The sequence below is a fragment of the Heterocephalus glaber genome, unplaced genomic scaffold, assembly GCF_053883595.1.
Source record: "Heterocephalus glaber isolate CG9 unplaced genomic scaffold, H.glaber_assembly_v1.0 deba00001457, whole genome shotgun sequence".
In the NCBI taxonomy this organism is placed as follows: Eukaryota; Metazoa; Chordata; class Mammalia; order Rodentia; family Bathyergidae; genus Heterocephalus; species Heterocephalus glaber.
In genome coordinates this window covers 31,439,170-31,454,740 of record NW_028258305.1, presented here as the reverse complement: position 1 = coordinate 31,454,740, position 15,571 = coordinate 31,439,170, and the positions used below count along the sequence as shown (strand labels likewise).

Sequence of the window (15,571 nt, the reverse complement as noted above, 5' to 3'; positions counted from 1 at the left end):
GTGTTATGCTAGATGCTACGAAAGAGTTAAAAAGCAAAAGGGAAGGGCCGGGATGTAACTCAGTGGCTCTGCACCTGCCTTGCAAGTGCAAGGTTCTGCATTCGATCTCCAGTACCTAAATAAATAAATAAATGAATGAATGAATGAATGAATGAATGAATGCAAAAGGAAAAATATTCAGTCCTTACCCTAAGGTAAGAAAACACAAATTGAATGAACATATAGGAGCATTACATGATGTGTTATGGCCCTTAAAAACAGGTTCGATCCCCGGTACCAAAAAAAACCCCCCAAAAAACAGGTAAGAAAGTAATAAATTCTAACAGGAAAAATGAGAATGTTCAGATATCAGGAAAGTTTGTGTTGAGGAAGAAATGGCAATTAGGAAAGCTAATTGAAATCATAGATGATAAAATTTAAGCTTCACGTGAAATGCACTCAGACTTATTCTGCAGACAATCATGAGTTTCCACAGCTTCAGAGAGGGCTTGTCACTACTAGAACTGTGCTTTAGGAAAATGGCTCCAGTATTGCATAGACAATAAATAAAGTACTTCCTCAGTTGTTACAATATTACAGTACAGTACTATGTAACAGAGATGAAATGGACCTAACTGGGAATGGGATGGAATGAAAATGGAGAGCCATCAGAGAGAAATCTGGAGGTAGAAATCATAGTATATGGAAACTAATTAGATATTTTTAGGGGGTGGGGGAAGAAAGCTGCAAAAAGAACAATCAAAGATTGCCAGATTTTGATTGTCAAAATTTCTAATTTAGCCAGGTGAGGTGGTGCATGCCTATAATCCCAGCACTCGGGAGGCTGAGGCAGGAGGACCACCATGAGTTCGAGGCCAGCCTGGGATACACAGTGAGTTCAAAGCCAGCCCAGGCTATACAGTGAGTTCAAGACCAGCCTGAACTACAAAGCAAGACCTTGTCTCTAAATAAATAAATAAATAAATTAAATAAAAGTTCTAACTTGCATGAATGGAAAGAAGGAGACACCACTGTTTAAGAGAGCTAATGGAGGAAAACAGGAAAGTTTAGTGGAGATGAGATTTGGATTCCAAATGTGTTTACATGCTGAACTCAAGTGCCATTAAGAGCCTCGTGAAAAAATATGATTCAGAAGGCAGCTGGAAACTTAGGCCTGGATTCAGGAGGACGTTTAGGGTAACTACATAAACTTAGAAATTTCCACACAAGGTGATAACCAAAGTAATATTACTAGGTAAATTTGTTTAACGATAGATTAAAAAAATAACGTTAAAGCCAGATCACAGGGGAAATTGTACTTAAGGGATAGGTAGAACAAACACAGAGAAACTGAAAAGAAAACATCTGAAAAGCCTGGCAAGTAAAATGATAATAGAGCCAAGAGGAGAATTTCAAGAAGGAAGAGCTGACTGGTCTGACTGTACCAACTTCACCAACAATAATCCCAAGTCCTCACTCTCTTGTCTGAAGTCCTTGGGCCAAGGTGTGTTTCACAATCCACCACTTCTGGGTAAAAGGTACAAGGGCCACGAACCTCACTAAGGGCTCCGCCTAGACAGGCGTGTGGCAGCACCCACAACCCATAGACGCTTCTGCAGCACACCTTTATGAATCTCTCAGAGACCATCGCTAAAATCTCACTCAGCTTCACATCAAGGCAAATGAGTATGAGCCAGCTCAGGTTTTGGTCCCAAATTAATTATAAAACAAACTTTCCACTTTTAGAGCATTTGAGTTTCACATCGTAGTTAATAGATTTGTGTTAAGTTTTTAAAAGTTAAGAATACTGGTATAAATATTTACTCTTAAAATCTTATTTTCAAAGAATTCAAAACTAAATTTAATAAAATAAGGACTGTTAAAACTGTTATCAAGGGGCTGGGGATGTAGCTCAGTGGTGCCACACCTGCCTGGCAAGTGCAAGGTCCTGAGTTTGATTCCCAGTACTGGAAAAAAAAAGTTGTCGATTAAGGACATATAGACATCAAAATGCCAGTCAAAGTGATAAAAATATAATAAATTTATAGTTAGAAGACATTAAATATGAGAAACAGTTCTGTAAAATTTGGTAGAAAAACAACTAAAAGTCAGGGAAAATCATAAAGACTGAGAATTTAGCACTCTATTTTCCTTGCAAAAATCTAAGTACTTTCTCTAATTCACAGAACCAATAATTGGAAATAGCAGATAATGCATTATGGATTTGGCTTACAAAGACAAAGCAGCATTAACTCAGCAAAATCATATTCAGAGAAAAGATCTTGGCCCCACAACAAAAGACGGGTAAATGAATGTATATTTATAAATTTTGAACTGAAATGAATATGTTTTTGATTCTAAACCTGCTTTAAATGATTTTAGTTTTGTTTTGCTTTTTGTTTGGGAGACAGGGTCTCTCTCTGTAGTTTAGCCTGGCCTCAAACTCACAGTGATTGTCCTGCCTCAGCTTCTCAAATGTTGGGATTACAAGTGTGTGCCACCACACTTGGCTTTTAAATTTTTTTTTTACTAACCCTCTGATTAATGTCCCTGATTGTGTTAACTTTGAGGGTTTTCTCTGTAATATCTCTGAGTTACTCTTGGAGTAACGCAAGGTGCTGTTACTCCAGCAAACAAGCTGGGATACCATGTAAGCCAACTCCATACTTTCTCTTAAGGACAAGAACTTGCAAACCACTGTCCCATCTATTTCAAAACTACTAGGTCTCCTCCCACAACAGAAGAGGAGGTTATAAATTTAAGCCTGCCACTGGAAAAGAAGACATTTCTTATAGAATAAGCAGTTAAGCCATAAAAGAAAGAAATTTAAGGCAAACTCAATGAGAGGAAATTGTCATATTCTCCTTTACAAGGTGAAATTGTAATAGCCTTTACTTTTTTAACTTTCAGGAGCTCAGCAGAAAGTTTTGTCTGTTTAAATACTATACTCTGAGGCCAGGCATGGTGGTGCATGCCTGTAATCCCAGAACTCAGGAGGCTGAGTCAGGAGGATTGCCACAAGTTTGAGGCCAGCCTGGACTGAGTTCAAGGCCACCCTGAACTCATAGTGAGACCCTGTCTCAAAAAACTAAATAAAATAAATGAATAAATAAATACTATGCTGTGAAACATCATGATGATATATTTATTTATAACTGATTTTTTTTTTTTTTTTGGTCTTTTGAGACAGGGTCTCACTATGTAGTCCTAGCTGCCAGGCTGGCCAAGAACTATTGATCCTCCTGCCTCAACCTCCTGAGTGCTGGGATTCCAGGTGCACTACTATGACCAGGAATAAATGACTTTTTGATGTTTTGCATCAGTATCCCAAACCAGATTATCTACTCCAACCTCAACATTTGTACCTTAGTCCAGAGACCTACGCCTAATAACAGTGGGCTCTCTTATCTCTCTGGTCTGCTGCTGGTAGAAAGACTTAATTTTTCTGAAGGCCACCATTAGGGCAGCAGGCTTCACAGAAATACAATGGAAAGAAGCAGAAAACCCATTCAGCCAGAGAGAAGAGTCAGGATTTCAAGGCTATCACTGCAGAGAGCAAATCCCTAGCTGTATAAAGGCTGCATAAAGCTTAAGAGGTGAATTCTAAGCAAAAATGATGGACTACAGGGAAAGAATTTGGTTTTCTGAAAGATTAGATTTCAATGCATGAATCCTTCAAGATGAGACATATGAAAAAGGACTTTATTAAAAATGTAGGAACTGCCGGGGATTTAGCTCAATGGTCCCGGTGCCTGGCTGGCAAGCGCAAGGTCCCGAGTACGATCCCTGGTACAAAAAAATATATATATATAGGAACAAGTGTTTTGGGTAGTTTCTCTGAAAATAAAATGAGAATAATGCCCTGGGATTCATTTTGCAGTTAAATTTCTGCATCTAAGATTCTTTTTAGGATAATTTAAAACCCAAAACTTGAAGAATTTTCATAACCTGTGTTTACAATAATGTTTTATTATCTAAATTATCATTATTATTCTTTAGGTATTAACTACAGACTTGGTTATCTTTCATTTTTGTCCCTCTTATGATTTGCATTGTCTATTCATTTTTGGATCACATAAGAACTATGTATCTCAAAAAAAAAAAAAAAGAACTATGTATCTCAGAGTTATGTCTTTAGTTATGACAAGGGATATAATTAACAGCTACTATTTCATCAATTCATACAGAATCAAAGAGGAAACTGCCACTATTGTATTTCCAGGATAAAAATAAAAATGATTTGACTCTTCCCCTTTCTTAAAGTGAAATTCTAAATTGTATGAATTTACAGAAGACAACTTTAGAAAGCCTAATTTTTCTTCTTACCTGGCAAGCCTTTGCTATTATATCTGATGGTGTATCTTGTGAGAAGGCTGGTCTTAGAGCAGCTCCCACCTAGAAAAATGAATAAAGCACTTGAATTTTACAGATAAGGAATAAACATAAACCCTTTTGTGTCTTTGGAGATGAAAACACACAAAACATATCTCCGTTCCTTTGCTTTGTATCACCTTTCTCTTATCTATCCAATTTTAATAAACTCAACCATACCATTTTTCTTTGCTTTCCAGGAGGTTATCATTATCAAATGTATAAGAATGCTACATCATTCAGGCAATTAATCATTTCTTTTTCTTTTGTTTTTAATAATAAACAGGATTAACTAGTGACAGGATCATATGGCTTTTTCCTTTCCTCTGTTTAAATGATGACTTGTGGGGGTGGATCTTCCAATGCTGAACCAACACTGCCATCCCTGTAACAAAACCACTTTCTACATCCTGCCAGATCTGTCTTCTAATAGTTTGTTTTGTTAAACAAATTTCTATCTATGTTCATACTTTTTTCCTCTATTATCTTTATCCAGTTTTAGGATTAGCACAATGTTGAGTTCCTAAAATGAGGGGAGAAGTGTTCCTTCTTTTTTCTGCTTTAATTGTTTGATATAATTTATCAGTTAAAATGTATATGAGGCTGCTGTTGTCATATAGGTAGGTTTTCAAGCTAGGAATATTCTTTCTTTAATAGGTGCTATTTAAATTTTATATTTCCTCCGGAGTTAGTTTCATTAATTTGTCTTCCAAGGTACTTCTTAGAAGTTGTCAAATTTATTTCAAAAAAGATTTTTGTAATATGCTTTCTATATCCTTTTAAATTCTGTAAAATCTGTGGTAATGTCTCCTAGATCTTGATATTGTAATTTAAAAAATGTATAATTGATATTGTGTAATAGGAAGTAAATGTCTAAAGGAGCAGGAGAAGTGGCAGGGGTAGTGGAAAGGAAAGAAAGGAAAAGAAAAAATATGAGAAAAGGGAAAACATGGAAACAAAGACTTTGCAAATAGGGAAGGGTGGAGGGGGTGTTAAGGGAGGGCAAGGGAAGGGGGAAAACATAAGAACCAAGAGACTCATGTAAAGGTACAAGATCCCAATGATGAATGTAACTGTATTTTATACCTAAAATGTACCAATAAAGTTAATGGGGAAAAAAATTAAAAAATAAAAAAATAATAAACAGGATTGGGCCGGGCATTTAGCTCAGTGGAGCCTGTCTAGCACATCTGTCTGGCAAGCACAAGGTTCTGAGTTTGATCCCCGGTACCAAAAAATAAAAATAAATAGGCCAGGGATTTAGCTCAGTGGTTCCGCTGCCTGCCTCACAAGCACAAGGTGCCAAGTTCAATCCCTGGTACCAAAAATAAATGAATAAATAAAATTTTAAAACAAACAAACAGGACTTTCTGACAGTGGCATATTATCAGAGATAACAAAAAAAGCTGCTATTTTTTTTTTTAACCTCATGGGTGAGTCTCATATAACTGGATCAATTTCATTAAATTAACTGAGTTGGGGCTGGGGATTTAGCTCAGTGGTGCCACCGCCTGCCTTGTAAGAGCAAGATCCTGAGTTTGATCCCTGGTACTAAAAATAAATAAATAAACAAACAAACAAACTGAGTTGGTGCATGCCTGTAATCCAGCACTTGGGAGGCTGAGGCGGATCACCACGAGTTCAGGGCCAGCCTGGGCTACATAGTGAGTTCAGGGCCAGCCTGAACTACAAAAGGAGACACTGCCTCAAAAAGTCAAAAATAAATAAATTAATTAATTGACTGAGTAGTACTAACATTCAATTACTAAAAGACCTCAGAGATCATGTCACCTCAAAAATAGGTGCTTGAAAGGGTTGTTCTAAAATATTAATTTGTATAGTTATTACATTAATAAAGGAGTATGTATGTGCTTTAGTCTTAAAAACACCAAATCACAGATTCTTAAGACATATCAGAATGCAGAACAGTTCAGTAACTCATGGGTTGATATTTCTTCCCTTATCATAGAGATCAGGTCTCTAAGTTGTATCAGCAGTCCTTTGGAAATGGATCAAGAGTCCTTCTGTATGGCTAATCACACACAGCAACCAAGCACATGTGAGCAGTACAGGATCCTGCACTGAAGGAGACAGGATACTATAAAAGAATTTACTGGGGCCACTGACAACTGGAATATGATAGGTTATAGGCAACAAGTAATTGGTCAATGTTGAATTTCCTGAGGTTCATAATTGCTCTATGGTTATATTAAAACAATGTCCTTATTCTTTGAAAATACAGACCAAAGTGATCAGGGGGAAGTACACAATTTAAAATAATTTAATTTCAAGTGGCTTAGGAAAAAATTGTGTGTAAATATCTATATAGAAAAATAGAGGGGCTGGAGATTTAGCTCAGTGGTGGCACTCTTGCCTCAAAAGCACAAGGTCCTGAGTTCAAGCTCCAATATGGGGGGGGGGGATGGGGCGGAGAAAAGAAAAACAGAATAGTGGGGATAGAGAGAGAAAGAGAATATTTGAACAAATGAGTCAAAATTAACAATGGGTAGGTCTGGGGATTTAGTTCAGTGGTTCTGGCACCTGCCACACAAGGGAAAGGTCCCGAGTTCGATCACCACCGGTACCAAAAGCAAACAAACAAAAACAAAAAAATTAACAGTGGGTAAACATGAGTAACAGGCATGAAATTTTTTTTTGCTTATTATTATGCAATTTTTCTGTAAATCTGACAATTATTTCTACATAAGTTTTTTTTACACACCCTTCTGCACGGGAGTAAAACAATTATATAAAGGTTTTCAATAGCCATTAGAGTCAGTGGATTATACATTATTCACATGTTTAATTTTGTGTATATTTACACAACTTTTGGTATGGTGCACCTGGAAACAGTATTTTAGCACAGGAATGGAGAACCTTTTAGAGATGCTTGCCCAAATTGCAACCCAAAACTCACTTATTGCAGTGCCAGCACTGAAATTAAACCTGAATCCTGAGGTTTTAGTTTGGAAAAAAACAACTCAGACATTACCCTCTTTTGTCTTAAAAGAAAAACAGACCAGGTGTGGTAGCTCATGCCTGTAATCTCAGCATATGGGAGGCTGAGGCAGAAGGATTAGGGGGAGTTCGGGACCTGTCTGAGCTACATAGTGAGTTCAAGGTCAGCCTGAATTATATAGTGAGACCCTGTCTCAAAAAAAAAAGAAAAAGAAAAAGAAAAGCAACATGCATGGCACAGGTTCACCACTACCATTTTAGCACAATGACATTAAAAAGATGTTTCTACTTTACTTGCTAATGTAATATTTTTTAACCTTCACACACACCCCATTGCTAGAATGAGTTTATTGTGCCTCCTCTGATAAACAAGGGTATAAATCTCAGGGAAAAAAAGTTTATCTCTGTTTAGAATGAAATAACAATCCTTCAAAAGTTCCCAATTCTTTCAGTAATGCTTTCAGCTGCTGTTATTAAGGGTGAACTTATTCTGCAGCATATAAGACACTGCTTTTTATTTCTAAAACTGCTTATCAAGTCGTGGCACATAAAAATAGTGGCAGCAAATCAGAGAACACTCCTCTGAAAGTTCCTTTTATCTTTTAAAAGGCATGGCTAAACATCTAAACACAAGACTGGAAAAGGCTGGAATTTCTATTCTAGTTTTACCACTGATATGTTATCAAGACTTAAAAATAGTGACAATAGCTTGACACCATTACTTCTTCAGTTGTGGGCTGACTGAAACTATTAAACAGACTATGGAAGTAAAGACATGCATCCCACACGGAAAAATAAATTACAGTTCCAAATACATTCCTCCAGAGTCCTCACTCCTTTAATGATCCCTCAAAAGATCGATTTTAAGTTTCTAAGAAAATAGAAAAGCTCACATTAGCTTGATACTGCTCCAGAATCACATGACCTGGAAATTCTGGCTCAGGCACAGATGCAAATTTCTTGATGATGTCTTCAAGAGCCTGGAGCCCAGCCATCCGCAGCTGGTTGCTATGATCAGTTGCAGCCATAAATGCCATACGAATCAGGTCAGAGAGATGAAGTACTAAGAGGTCATCTGAAAATAAAAATAGAAGGCAAAAGGGAAAGCTTTTCCAAAAATTAGTGTTACAACATAAAAATATAAAATACATTTCTGATAAAAGCACTTATGACCCATATGATGTTTTCTAAAAAAACAAAGATACTCTTTTAGTAAACTCCCATTCATGTGTGTCTGACCTGCAGCCTGCCTTTTTTCCCTTTTCTCAATGTCACAATAAAAATTTTAAAAATAAAGTTTTGCTGTTTATATGCATTAACTATATTATATATTTTATTTTATTTTTAGTTTTTTGGTACCAGGGATCGAACTCGGGTCCTTGAGCTTGCGGGGCAGGCGGCAGAACCACAGAGCTAAATCCCTGGCCCCTATATTATATATTTTATATGTGGCCCAAGACAATTCATCCTCACTCACTCACCCACTCACTCAAAAAAAAAGGGCAGGCTGCAGGTTGGACACACCTGTGAGCAGTAAGCTTTTACACAGTATGTTAACAGAGGTGACTACTGGATTTACAATGACATCAGAAGAAAAATACTTGATTAGCATGACTTTCCCAAATGAATTCATAATTCTTTGAGAGCAAGGTTTAGAAGACTTTTACTGTAAAGGACCAGGTAGTAAATATTTTTAGCTTTACAGATAATATCATCTTTATCACATCTTCTCAATTCTGTTCTTAACAGTAAAAAAGCAGCCATTGACAATATGTACAGAAATGAATATGTGTTCTCCAATAAAACTTTATTTACAAAACGGGCAATGGGTGAATTTGGACTTCAGGATACCTGCCTACCCCTGGAAAAATAAAATAAAAATTTGTAGTCAGGAAAAGACTTTTAAACTACATCCCAGAACAAAGTACAATACCATTTAAAGAAACACAGCAAAATCCAGCACTAATATAAAATTTGCAATGTCTGACATCTAATAAAACATTATCAAGGATGCAAAAATGTAGGGAAATATGTCTCAGAAAGAGAGACAGACAGAAACAGTCAATAAGCAGAAACAGGACTGAAAATGAAACCGGTAACATAATTATCAGACAGGGACTTTAAAACATCTACTATAAATATGTTTTCTATGCTCAAAAAAGAAAAGAAGAGCATAAACATGATGAAGAGAGAATGATTCAAATGAAAAATAGATAAGATTAAGAGATTAGATAGATACAAAGATCTGTGAACTTAAAATATACAGCAACAACAGCCATCTAAAGAATTTATCAGTGTTATGTACATGTAACAGCTTTCGAGGAACATAATCATTATGTATTGCCAACATGTATCAATAAAAATAAAAATTAAAAAGAATTTATCAAGTTTAAGCACTCTAAGTTCTCCTGGAAGCAATAAGACTCTAAAAATCTTCCATTTGTTCATCTGTCCTTCCTTCCTTCCTTCCTTCCTTTATTGTACTGGGGATCAAACCCTGGGCCTCATGCATACTAGATAAGTGCTCTACCGCTAAGCTATATCCTCAGCCCTCTCAGTCATTTTAAAGCAGAGGTAATTCTGTGTCTTAATCTGATCTCTAATCAGCTACTATTTAAATAGGTTTTTGTTGTTATTGTTGCAAAGATTAGAAGACATGTATCTTTAAATTTTTTCAGGTGCCTACCTAAAAAATCAATTTTAGAATACTACATTTTTAAAAAGTGTATGTTGGTTTGGGGGTGGGCAGCAAGAGAAGAGAGGAAAACATCTGGCTAGAAGCCTACAATGGTTCCTTAGCAAAGAGAAGAAAAAACACATAACAAATTTTAAAAAAAGTATATCAAACTGCTGCCAGAATTTGCGAGAAAATTTCCAAGGCAGAAAGAAATGGATTAAAGACTGTAATCTTTTTTTTGGTGGTACCAGGGATCAAACTCAGGACCTTGAGCTTTTGAGGCAGGCACAGGTGCCACTGAGCTAAATCCCAGGCCCAAGAAATGGATTAAAATGGGCCTACTCATATTATGCCAACCTACAGTAAATAAAAAGATGTATTTTTGGGCCAGGGATTTAGCTCAGTGGTTCTGCCGCCTGCCTCGCAAGTACAAGGTCCTGAGTTCAAGCCCAGGTACCACAAAAAAAAGATGTACTATTTCTCCTGTATTCTCTGTCACCTAATTCACAAAGTCTAGGATTATCAAAAACTAAGTAATTGTCCTTTGAATGAGAGAGCTGCTTTCCCCAACTATTTTCTCTACCTCCAAACTTCCTCAAATAGACACATCTTCTTTCTCAAATCTAAGAAGATGAACTCTTGAAGGGTGGGAACAGGAAGAAGGACTGGGAAGAAGATCAGAAACAGGGAAAGAATAAGGGGGCTGGCAGACGTTTATTACATTTATGAAGTAGTAATTCCCTATAGCTAATGTGCAGTAGATAGGAAGATGGCGAGAAGGAAGCTATGGAAAGAGCCTGGAGAGCACATGCACTGGGCCAATACTTTTTTACAGACTCTGCTATGATTGTTCAGAATTAGAATGGATCCTGTTTTGGTCCCACAGAAGAAAGCACACCCAACACCAGAATCTAGGTGGGGAGCTATAGGGTCAGCTAACCATCTGGCTATAGCTATAAAGTACCCAGTAAGCAAAGACAGAGAACATGGCAATCCACCTCCATACAGTACCACACTGTGAGCAAATTCCAACCTCGGAGGGTATCTCCTCTTTTGAGGATGCATTAACAAGTAAGCCTATGAAGAAAACATAACCAGAGAAAAGACAGATCCTAAAGATTCAGAGAAAGTACTAAACTCTGGAAACAATTTTCTATACAAACCAGAACAAAGTTTACAAAACTATTTGGTATCAACAGAATGTAAAACACCATTGTTACTAAGGAATAAAAACAGAAAACTTTTAAGTGTAAAATGGATATGATATAATGGACATGGGAAAATATGCATAAAAATTACAGGAACACAGAAAGCATACCAGCAGACTCAAGATCCACAATGGAAGCAGAAAAGAATAAAACACTACCAATGTGTAAATGGAAAGATTGTGAAGATCTCTAAGACATCACATAAAAGGACAAGAAGACGCAACAATGAGAAATGAAAACAGTTAAGAACTAAATAAAGCCATCCTAAGGCTTGTCTCCATTCCTTATTGGTAGCGCATTTATGATCTGGACAATATGCATTCTCTTATTCCCTCTGCTTATAATAAATCAGTATGGTGAGCACAATGTTGTCCAAAGATGTCCATATGCTACTCCCTACCCTGTGGATTTGTCTCTTTTCATGGAAAAAGGGACTTCCCAGAGGGGATTAAGGTTACAGACCCTGACACGGGGAGTGTGTTAAATTACCCACTTGCGCCCAGTCTAACCATATGAGTCCTTTAAAGCAGAGCATTTGGGTTGGGCCATATCCCTGTGGTGCAGCACTTGCTCAGCATGTGTGAGGCCCGAAGCTCTAACCCCAGAATCACAGGGAAAAAGCAAAAATTAACCAAAAAAAGCACCTTTTCTGGCTGAAGTTAAAGAAAGAACTGTGATGAGTGAAGAGGCATCACACAGAAACACTGCTGGCTGTAACACACAGAGAAAGGGAGCCACAAGCCAAGGAATGCAGGTAGTATATAAAGGCTGGGAAAGAAAGGAAATTAGTTGCTCAAAAAACTCCAGACATGAACACAGATCAACTGACAATTTTATTCTAGCCCAACTTGAGTCTAGTCCATGTTGGACATCGAATTTAAAGAGCTACAGGGTAATAAACCTGTTATTATTTTTTGGGGGGGGGTTGTTGTTGTTGTGAGGCAGGGTCTCACTTTGTAATTCAGGCTGGCGTTGAACTCACTACGTAGCCCAGGCTGGCCTCTCAGCGATCTTCCTGCCTCAGTCTCCCAACTGCTGGGATAACAGGTGTGTACTACCACGCCTGGCAACTGTGTTATCCTGAATAGAAACATATGGTCACTTGTTACAGCAACAATAGAAAAACTGATAAAATGAATCTCTTCAACCCAGAAACCTTTTTCTGTGTTTAAAATTCATCTTCATGTCAGTTATGGTGGCAAGTATGTAATTCCAGCACTCAGGAGGCTGAGGCAAGGGAATTGCCACAAGTTTGAGGCCAGCCTGGATTACACAGTGAGTTCAAGGTCAGCCTGAACTAGGTAGCAAGAACTTGTCTCAAAAAAAAAAAAAAAAAAAAACACCCAGCTTCAAAATAACCTCTTCTGCAAGGTTTTCCATGGCTCCTTAGGAAAGGAATACTATTTTTAAAATGCTCTCAAAATATTACACCACTAGTGAGACATACTCTAATCATTCAACTCATAAATCTGCCTGTCTTATCTCCTAGACTAAAAGCTGTTCCAGGGTATAGACTGTATTCTTTCTTTCTGTATCTGCAATGTATAGCAAAGGATTCAATAAATATTTGCTAAATAATGACAATGAATAAAGACATTGTATTCATGATCTACTCTGCTTTGCTAGTACCCTGATTCACATTTTAGCTGCTGCATACTACTACTTTACTTGCATGTTTTTAAAATTAATTTATGAGCTCTGCTGCTTTTTATATACAGTAAAATAAATATGAATGGCATTTTGAACTTACAGACCTCAGTGTTGCCAATACATATAATTTGTCTTCAGATATTTAAGAAATACCTGAAGGGTGACAGAGAGACAATCAAGTACTGGATAAGGAGTCTCTCACTAGATTACTTCTCTCAGCTTCTGTGGGTCTCCTTAATGTAAAATGAAAGTCTTTATTGGACTTGATGATCTTTTTGTAAATTCCACTGCATATCTTATTCAGAGGATATGTGATATAAAAAGTTTGCAAAAGATAACAATCAGTGACTGGTTTCAATAATAAAAAAATTTCATCTTTTCAAAAATATCTAATAGGATTTCTGAAATCTGAGAGGTTGATATCTGCTATGCCATTCATGAATTCTCAATCTCCACAACTGGAAACTGCAGAAGTTCATTTTATTTACATATCTTAAAGTTTTACCATTTCTTTTACAAAAAATTACCAAACTAAGGCAATGTACTGAAGAAATATAAATAATTTCCATCATCAAACTTAGGGCAAATGATTCAAATATATAGAGACAGATCTTTCTCTCTGTCTACAGATTATTTGTCTTTGGATCACCTTCTTCAATTTTTCTTCCAAATACAATGGATAGTATCTAAGGGGACAGAAATTAAGGTAAAAGACAAGGCAGCTTACAATAAATTAGAACAGATTAAGCATGACGTACAGCATTAAAATATCTCAAACCTATAAAAATATTTTGGGGTAAAAAAGTACTGATTGAAATTTACTTTTGGGGTTTCGTAGTTTAGCAGAACGTGCCATGGCAAGATCAAAGTGAGCCTGGTCTGCATTCTCACACAAATTGATGATGCGGCACAGGCAATCAGCAGCAAATACTCGGGTGGCCCAGCGAGGCGCCACAAAAGGCTTTGACTTATCTTCCTCGCCTAGGGTGGTAAACATGGTATCATCATCCATCTCATCTTTCTTCTCAGATTCTTCATCTTTTCCACCACTTAGGGGAGTTGTAGTACTCATATCTATAACAAAAATTAGGAATATTATTCCTATAATAAGTAAAATTATGCTTTAAAAATAGCATTAATTCTCACTCTGTGGAAAACAGAACTGCCAAGTTTTTCTTTTAAACAATCAAGAGTCAAGGGAAGGATAACATAAATTACTTTCACGTAAACTACATTTGCATAGCCCAATAGTTTTATATACTATATTGTACTACAGAGTAGCCTGGGATTTTTAGATATCAAAATTTAGTTTGAACTTTCAAAATATTTCAAAATACTTTTTCTAAATGATATAGGAAGTTTATTAGTTTATTCCATAATTTGACCTTCAATATTTTTTACAGGATTTACTGTATAAAGATGAAAAATCATCAATACTTTAAAATGTAAACTCAAATTTATATAAATGTACATTTGCATAGCTATATATTTACATCTATAACTCAAAAGTAAAATGGTTTTCATTATTTTAAGAGCATAAATACATACCACTAGATGCTGCCAGGACATCTTTGCAAAGCATTAGCCAATGGGAAAGTTTTTCCACTGCCAGTGATGAAAGCATATGGCCCAACGTGTCATGAATATCAGAACATAATTTTCGATCTGTCTCACGATCTAGCATTCCAAAAAGAAGTCCCTCAAGACCGGTTTCTGTTATGTTAACACCTTGATGTCTGTAATGAATATCACTTCGAGAACTAACCCCAGGTGCAAAAGGATTGACATCTGAAAAGTAATTTTACAAACGAATTTCAATGGTAGTTTGTTGTATGCTACAGGTAACAATCATGTAAAAGATAGGTCTTACAAATAAATTCACAATAGCAACAAAATCAGCTACAATTAATTATGATCTCTAGGTTATATATCTTTAGGATTAGAATTTAATCTGACAATAAGGGTAAAACTCCAGTTGTTAAAACTGATTATTCTGAGATGTTCAAAATGTGAAAGTATTTAAACAAAACAGAAAGTTGACCAGTGAAAGAACTTACTGGCGCCACTGCTCTCTTTGTCTCCTGCATTTTTTGCCAGGCTCATGGCATATTCACACACTTCAGCAGCTTCTCGCTGTGCAAGCTGTCGGAGACATGCCACAGCTGCTCGTCGAAGTAACAAGTGGGAACTACATAAATGAACCTGTAAAGCGTAACAATTTCAGGCAGTTTTTAAGCTGTAATTCTTTAATCTTGCTTGCTTAATGAATATGAAGGCTTAATAAGATACAAAAAATGTTAGTAGGCAAAATAACTGTGCCAAGATCTATGCACTAAAACTGATACCATATAGACAGATGAAAATACAAAAAGATCTTTTTTATGCACATCTTATTTTACATATGGTCCTACTGAACTTTGTCATCTAAATTTTTTAAGTGGATGGAAACAAATATACTGAATGACGAGTTAAACAGCTGAGTATGTGGTAGAAATTTAAAGCAAAAAGTAAAGTATGTATTAAAATGAAAAACAAAATGAAGCAAACATAAACATCTGAAAAGAAATGCAAAATGGGACTTTTCTTACAGAATTTTTTTTTCATCTGAAATGTTCCTGAAAGGATCAATGTAGTACACTCTAAAAGAAAAAATAAAACTTAAACAGGATAGCAAAACAGTTAAAAACTCAGGCTCGATGCCAGGCTGGGTTTGAATCGCCTCTGTTCA

General features: G+C 36.4%; 1 protein-coding gene across 5 annotated transcripts in view; it reads right to left on the bottom strand.

The window, feature by feature from the left end:
- The window catches only part of Heatr5b (HEAT repeat containing 5B), a 102,319-nt gene that overhangs the window by 36,016 nt on the left and 50,732 nt on the right, over positions 1-15,571 (bottom strand). For all 5 annotated transcript variants that reach the window (XM_021253722.2, XM_021253723.2, XM_013070176.3 and 2 more), the window contains exons 22-26: positions 14,901-15,045; positions 14,392-14,631; positions 13,666-13,917; positions 8,202-8,383; positions 4,306-4,374 (exon numbers count right to left, since the gene is read on the bottom strand). In XM_021253722.2, coding sequence (XP_021109381.1) covers positions 4,306-4,374; positions 8,202-8,383; positions 13,666-13,917; positions 14,392-14,631; positions 14,901-15,045 — 888 coding nt within the window. The remainder of the gene's footprint in view (positions 1-4,305; positions 4,375-8,201; positions 8,384-13,665; positions 13,918-14,391; positions 14,632-14,900; positions 15,046-15,571) is intronic.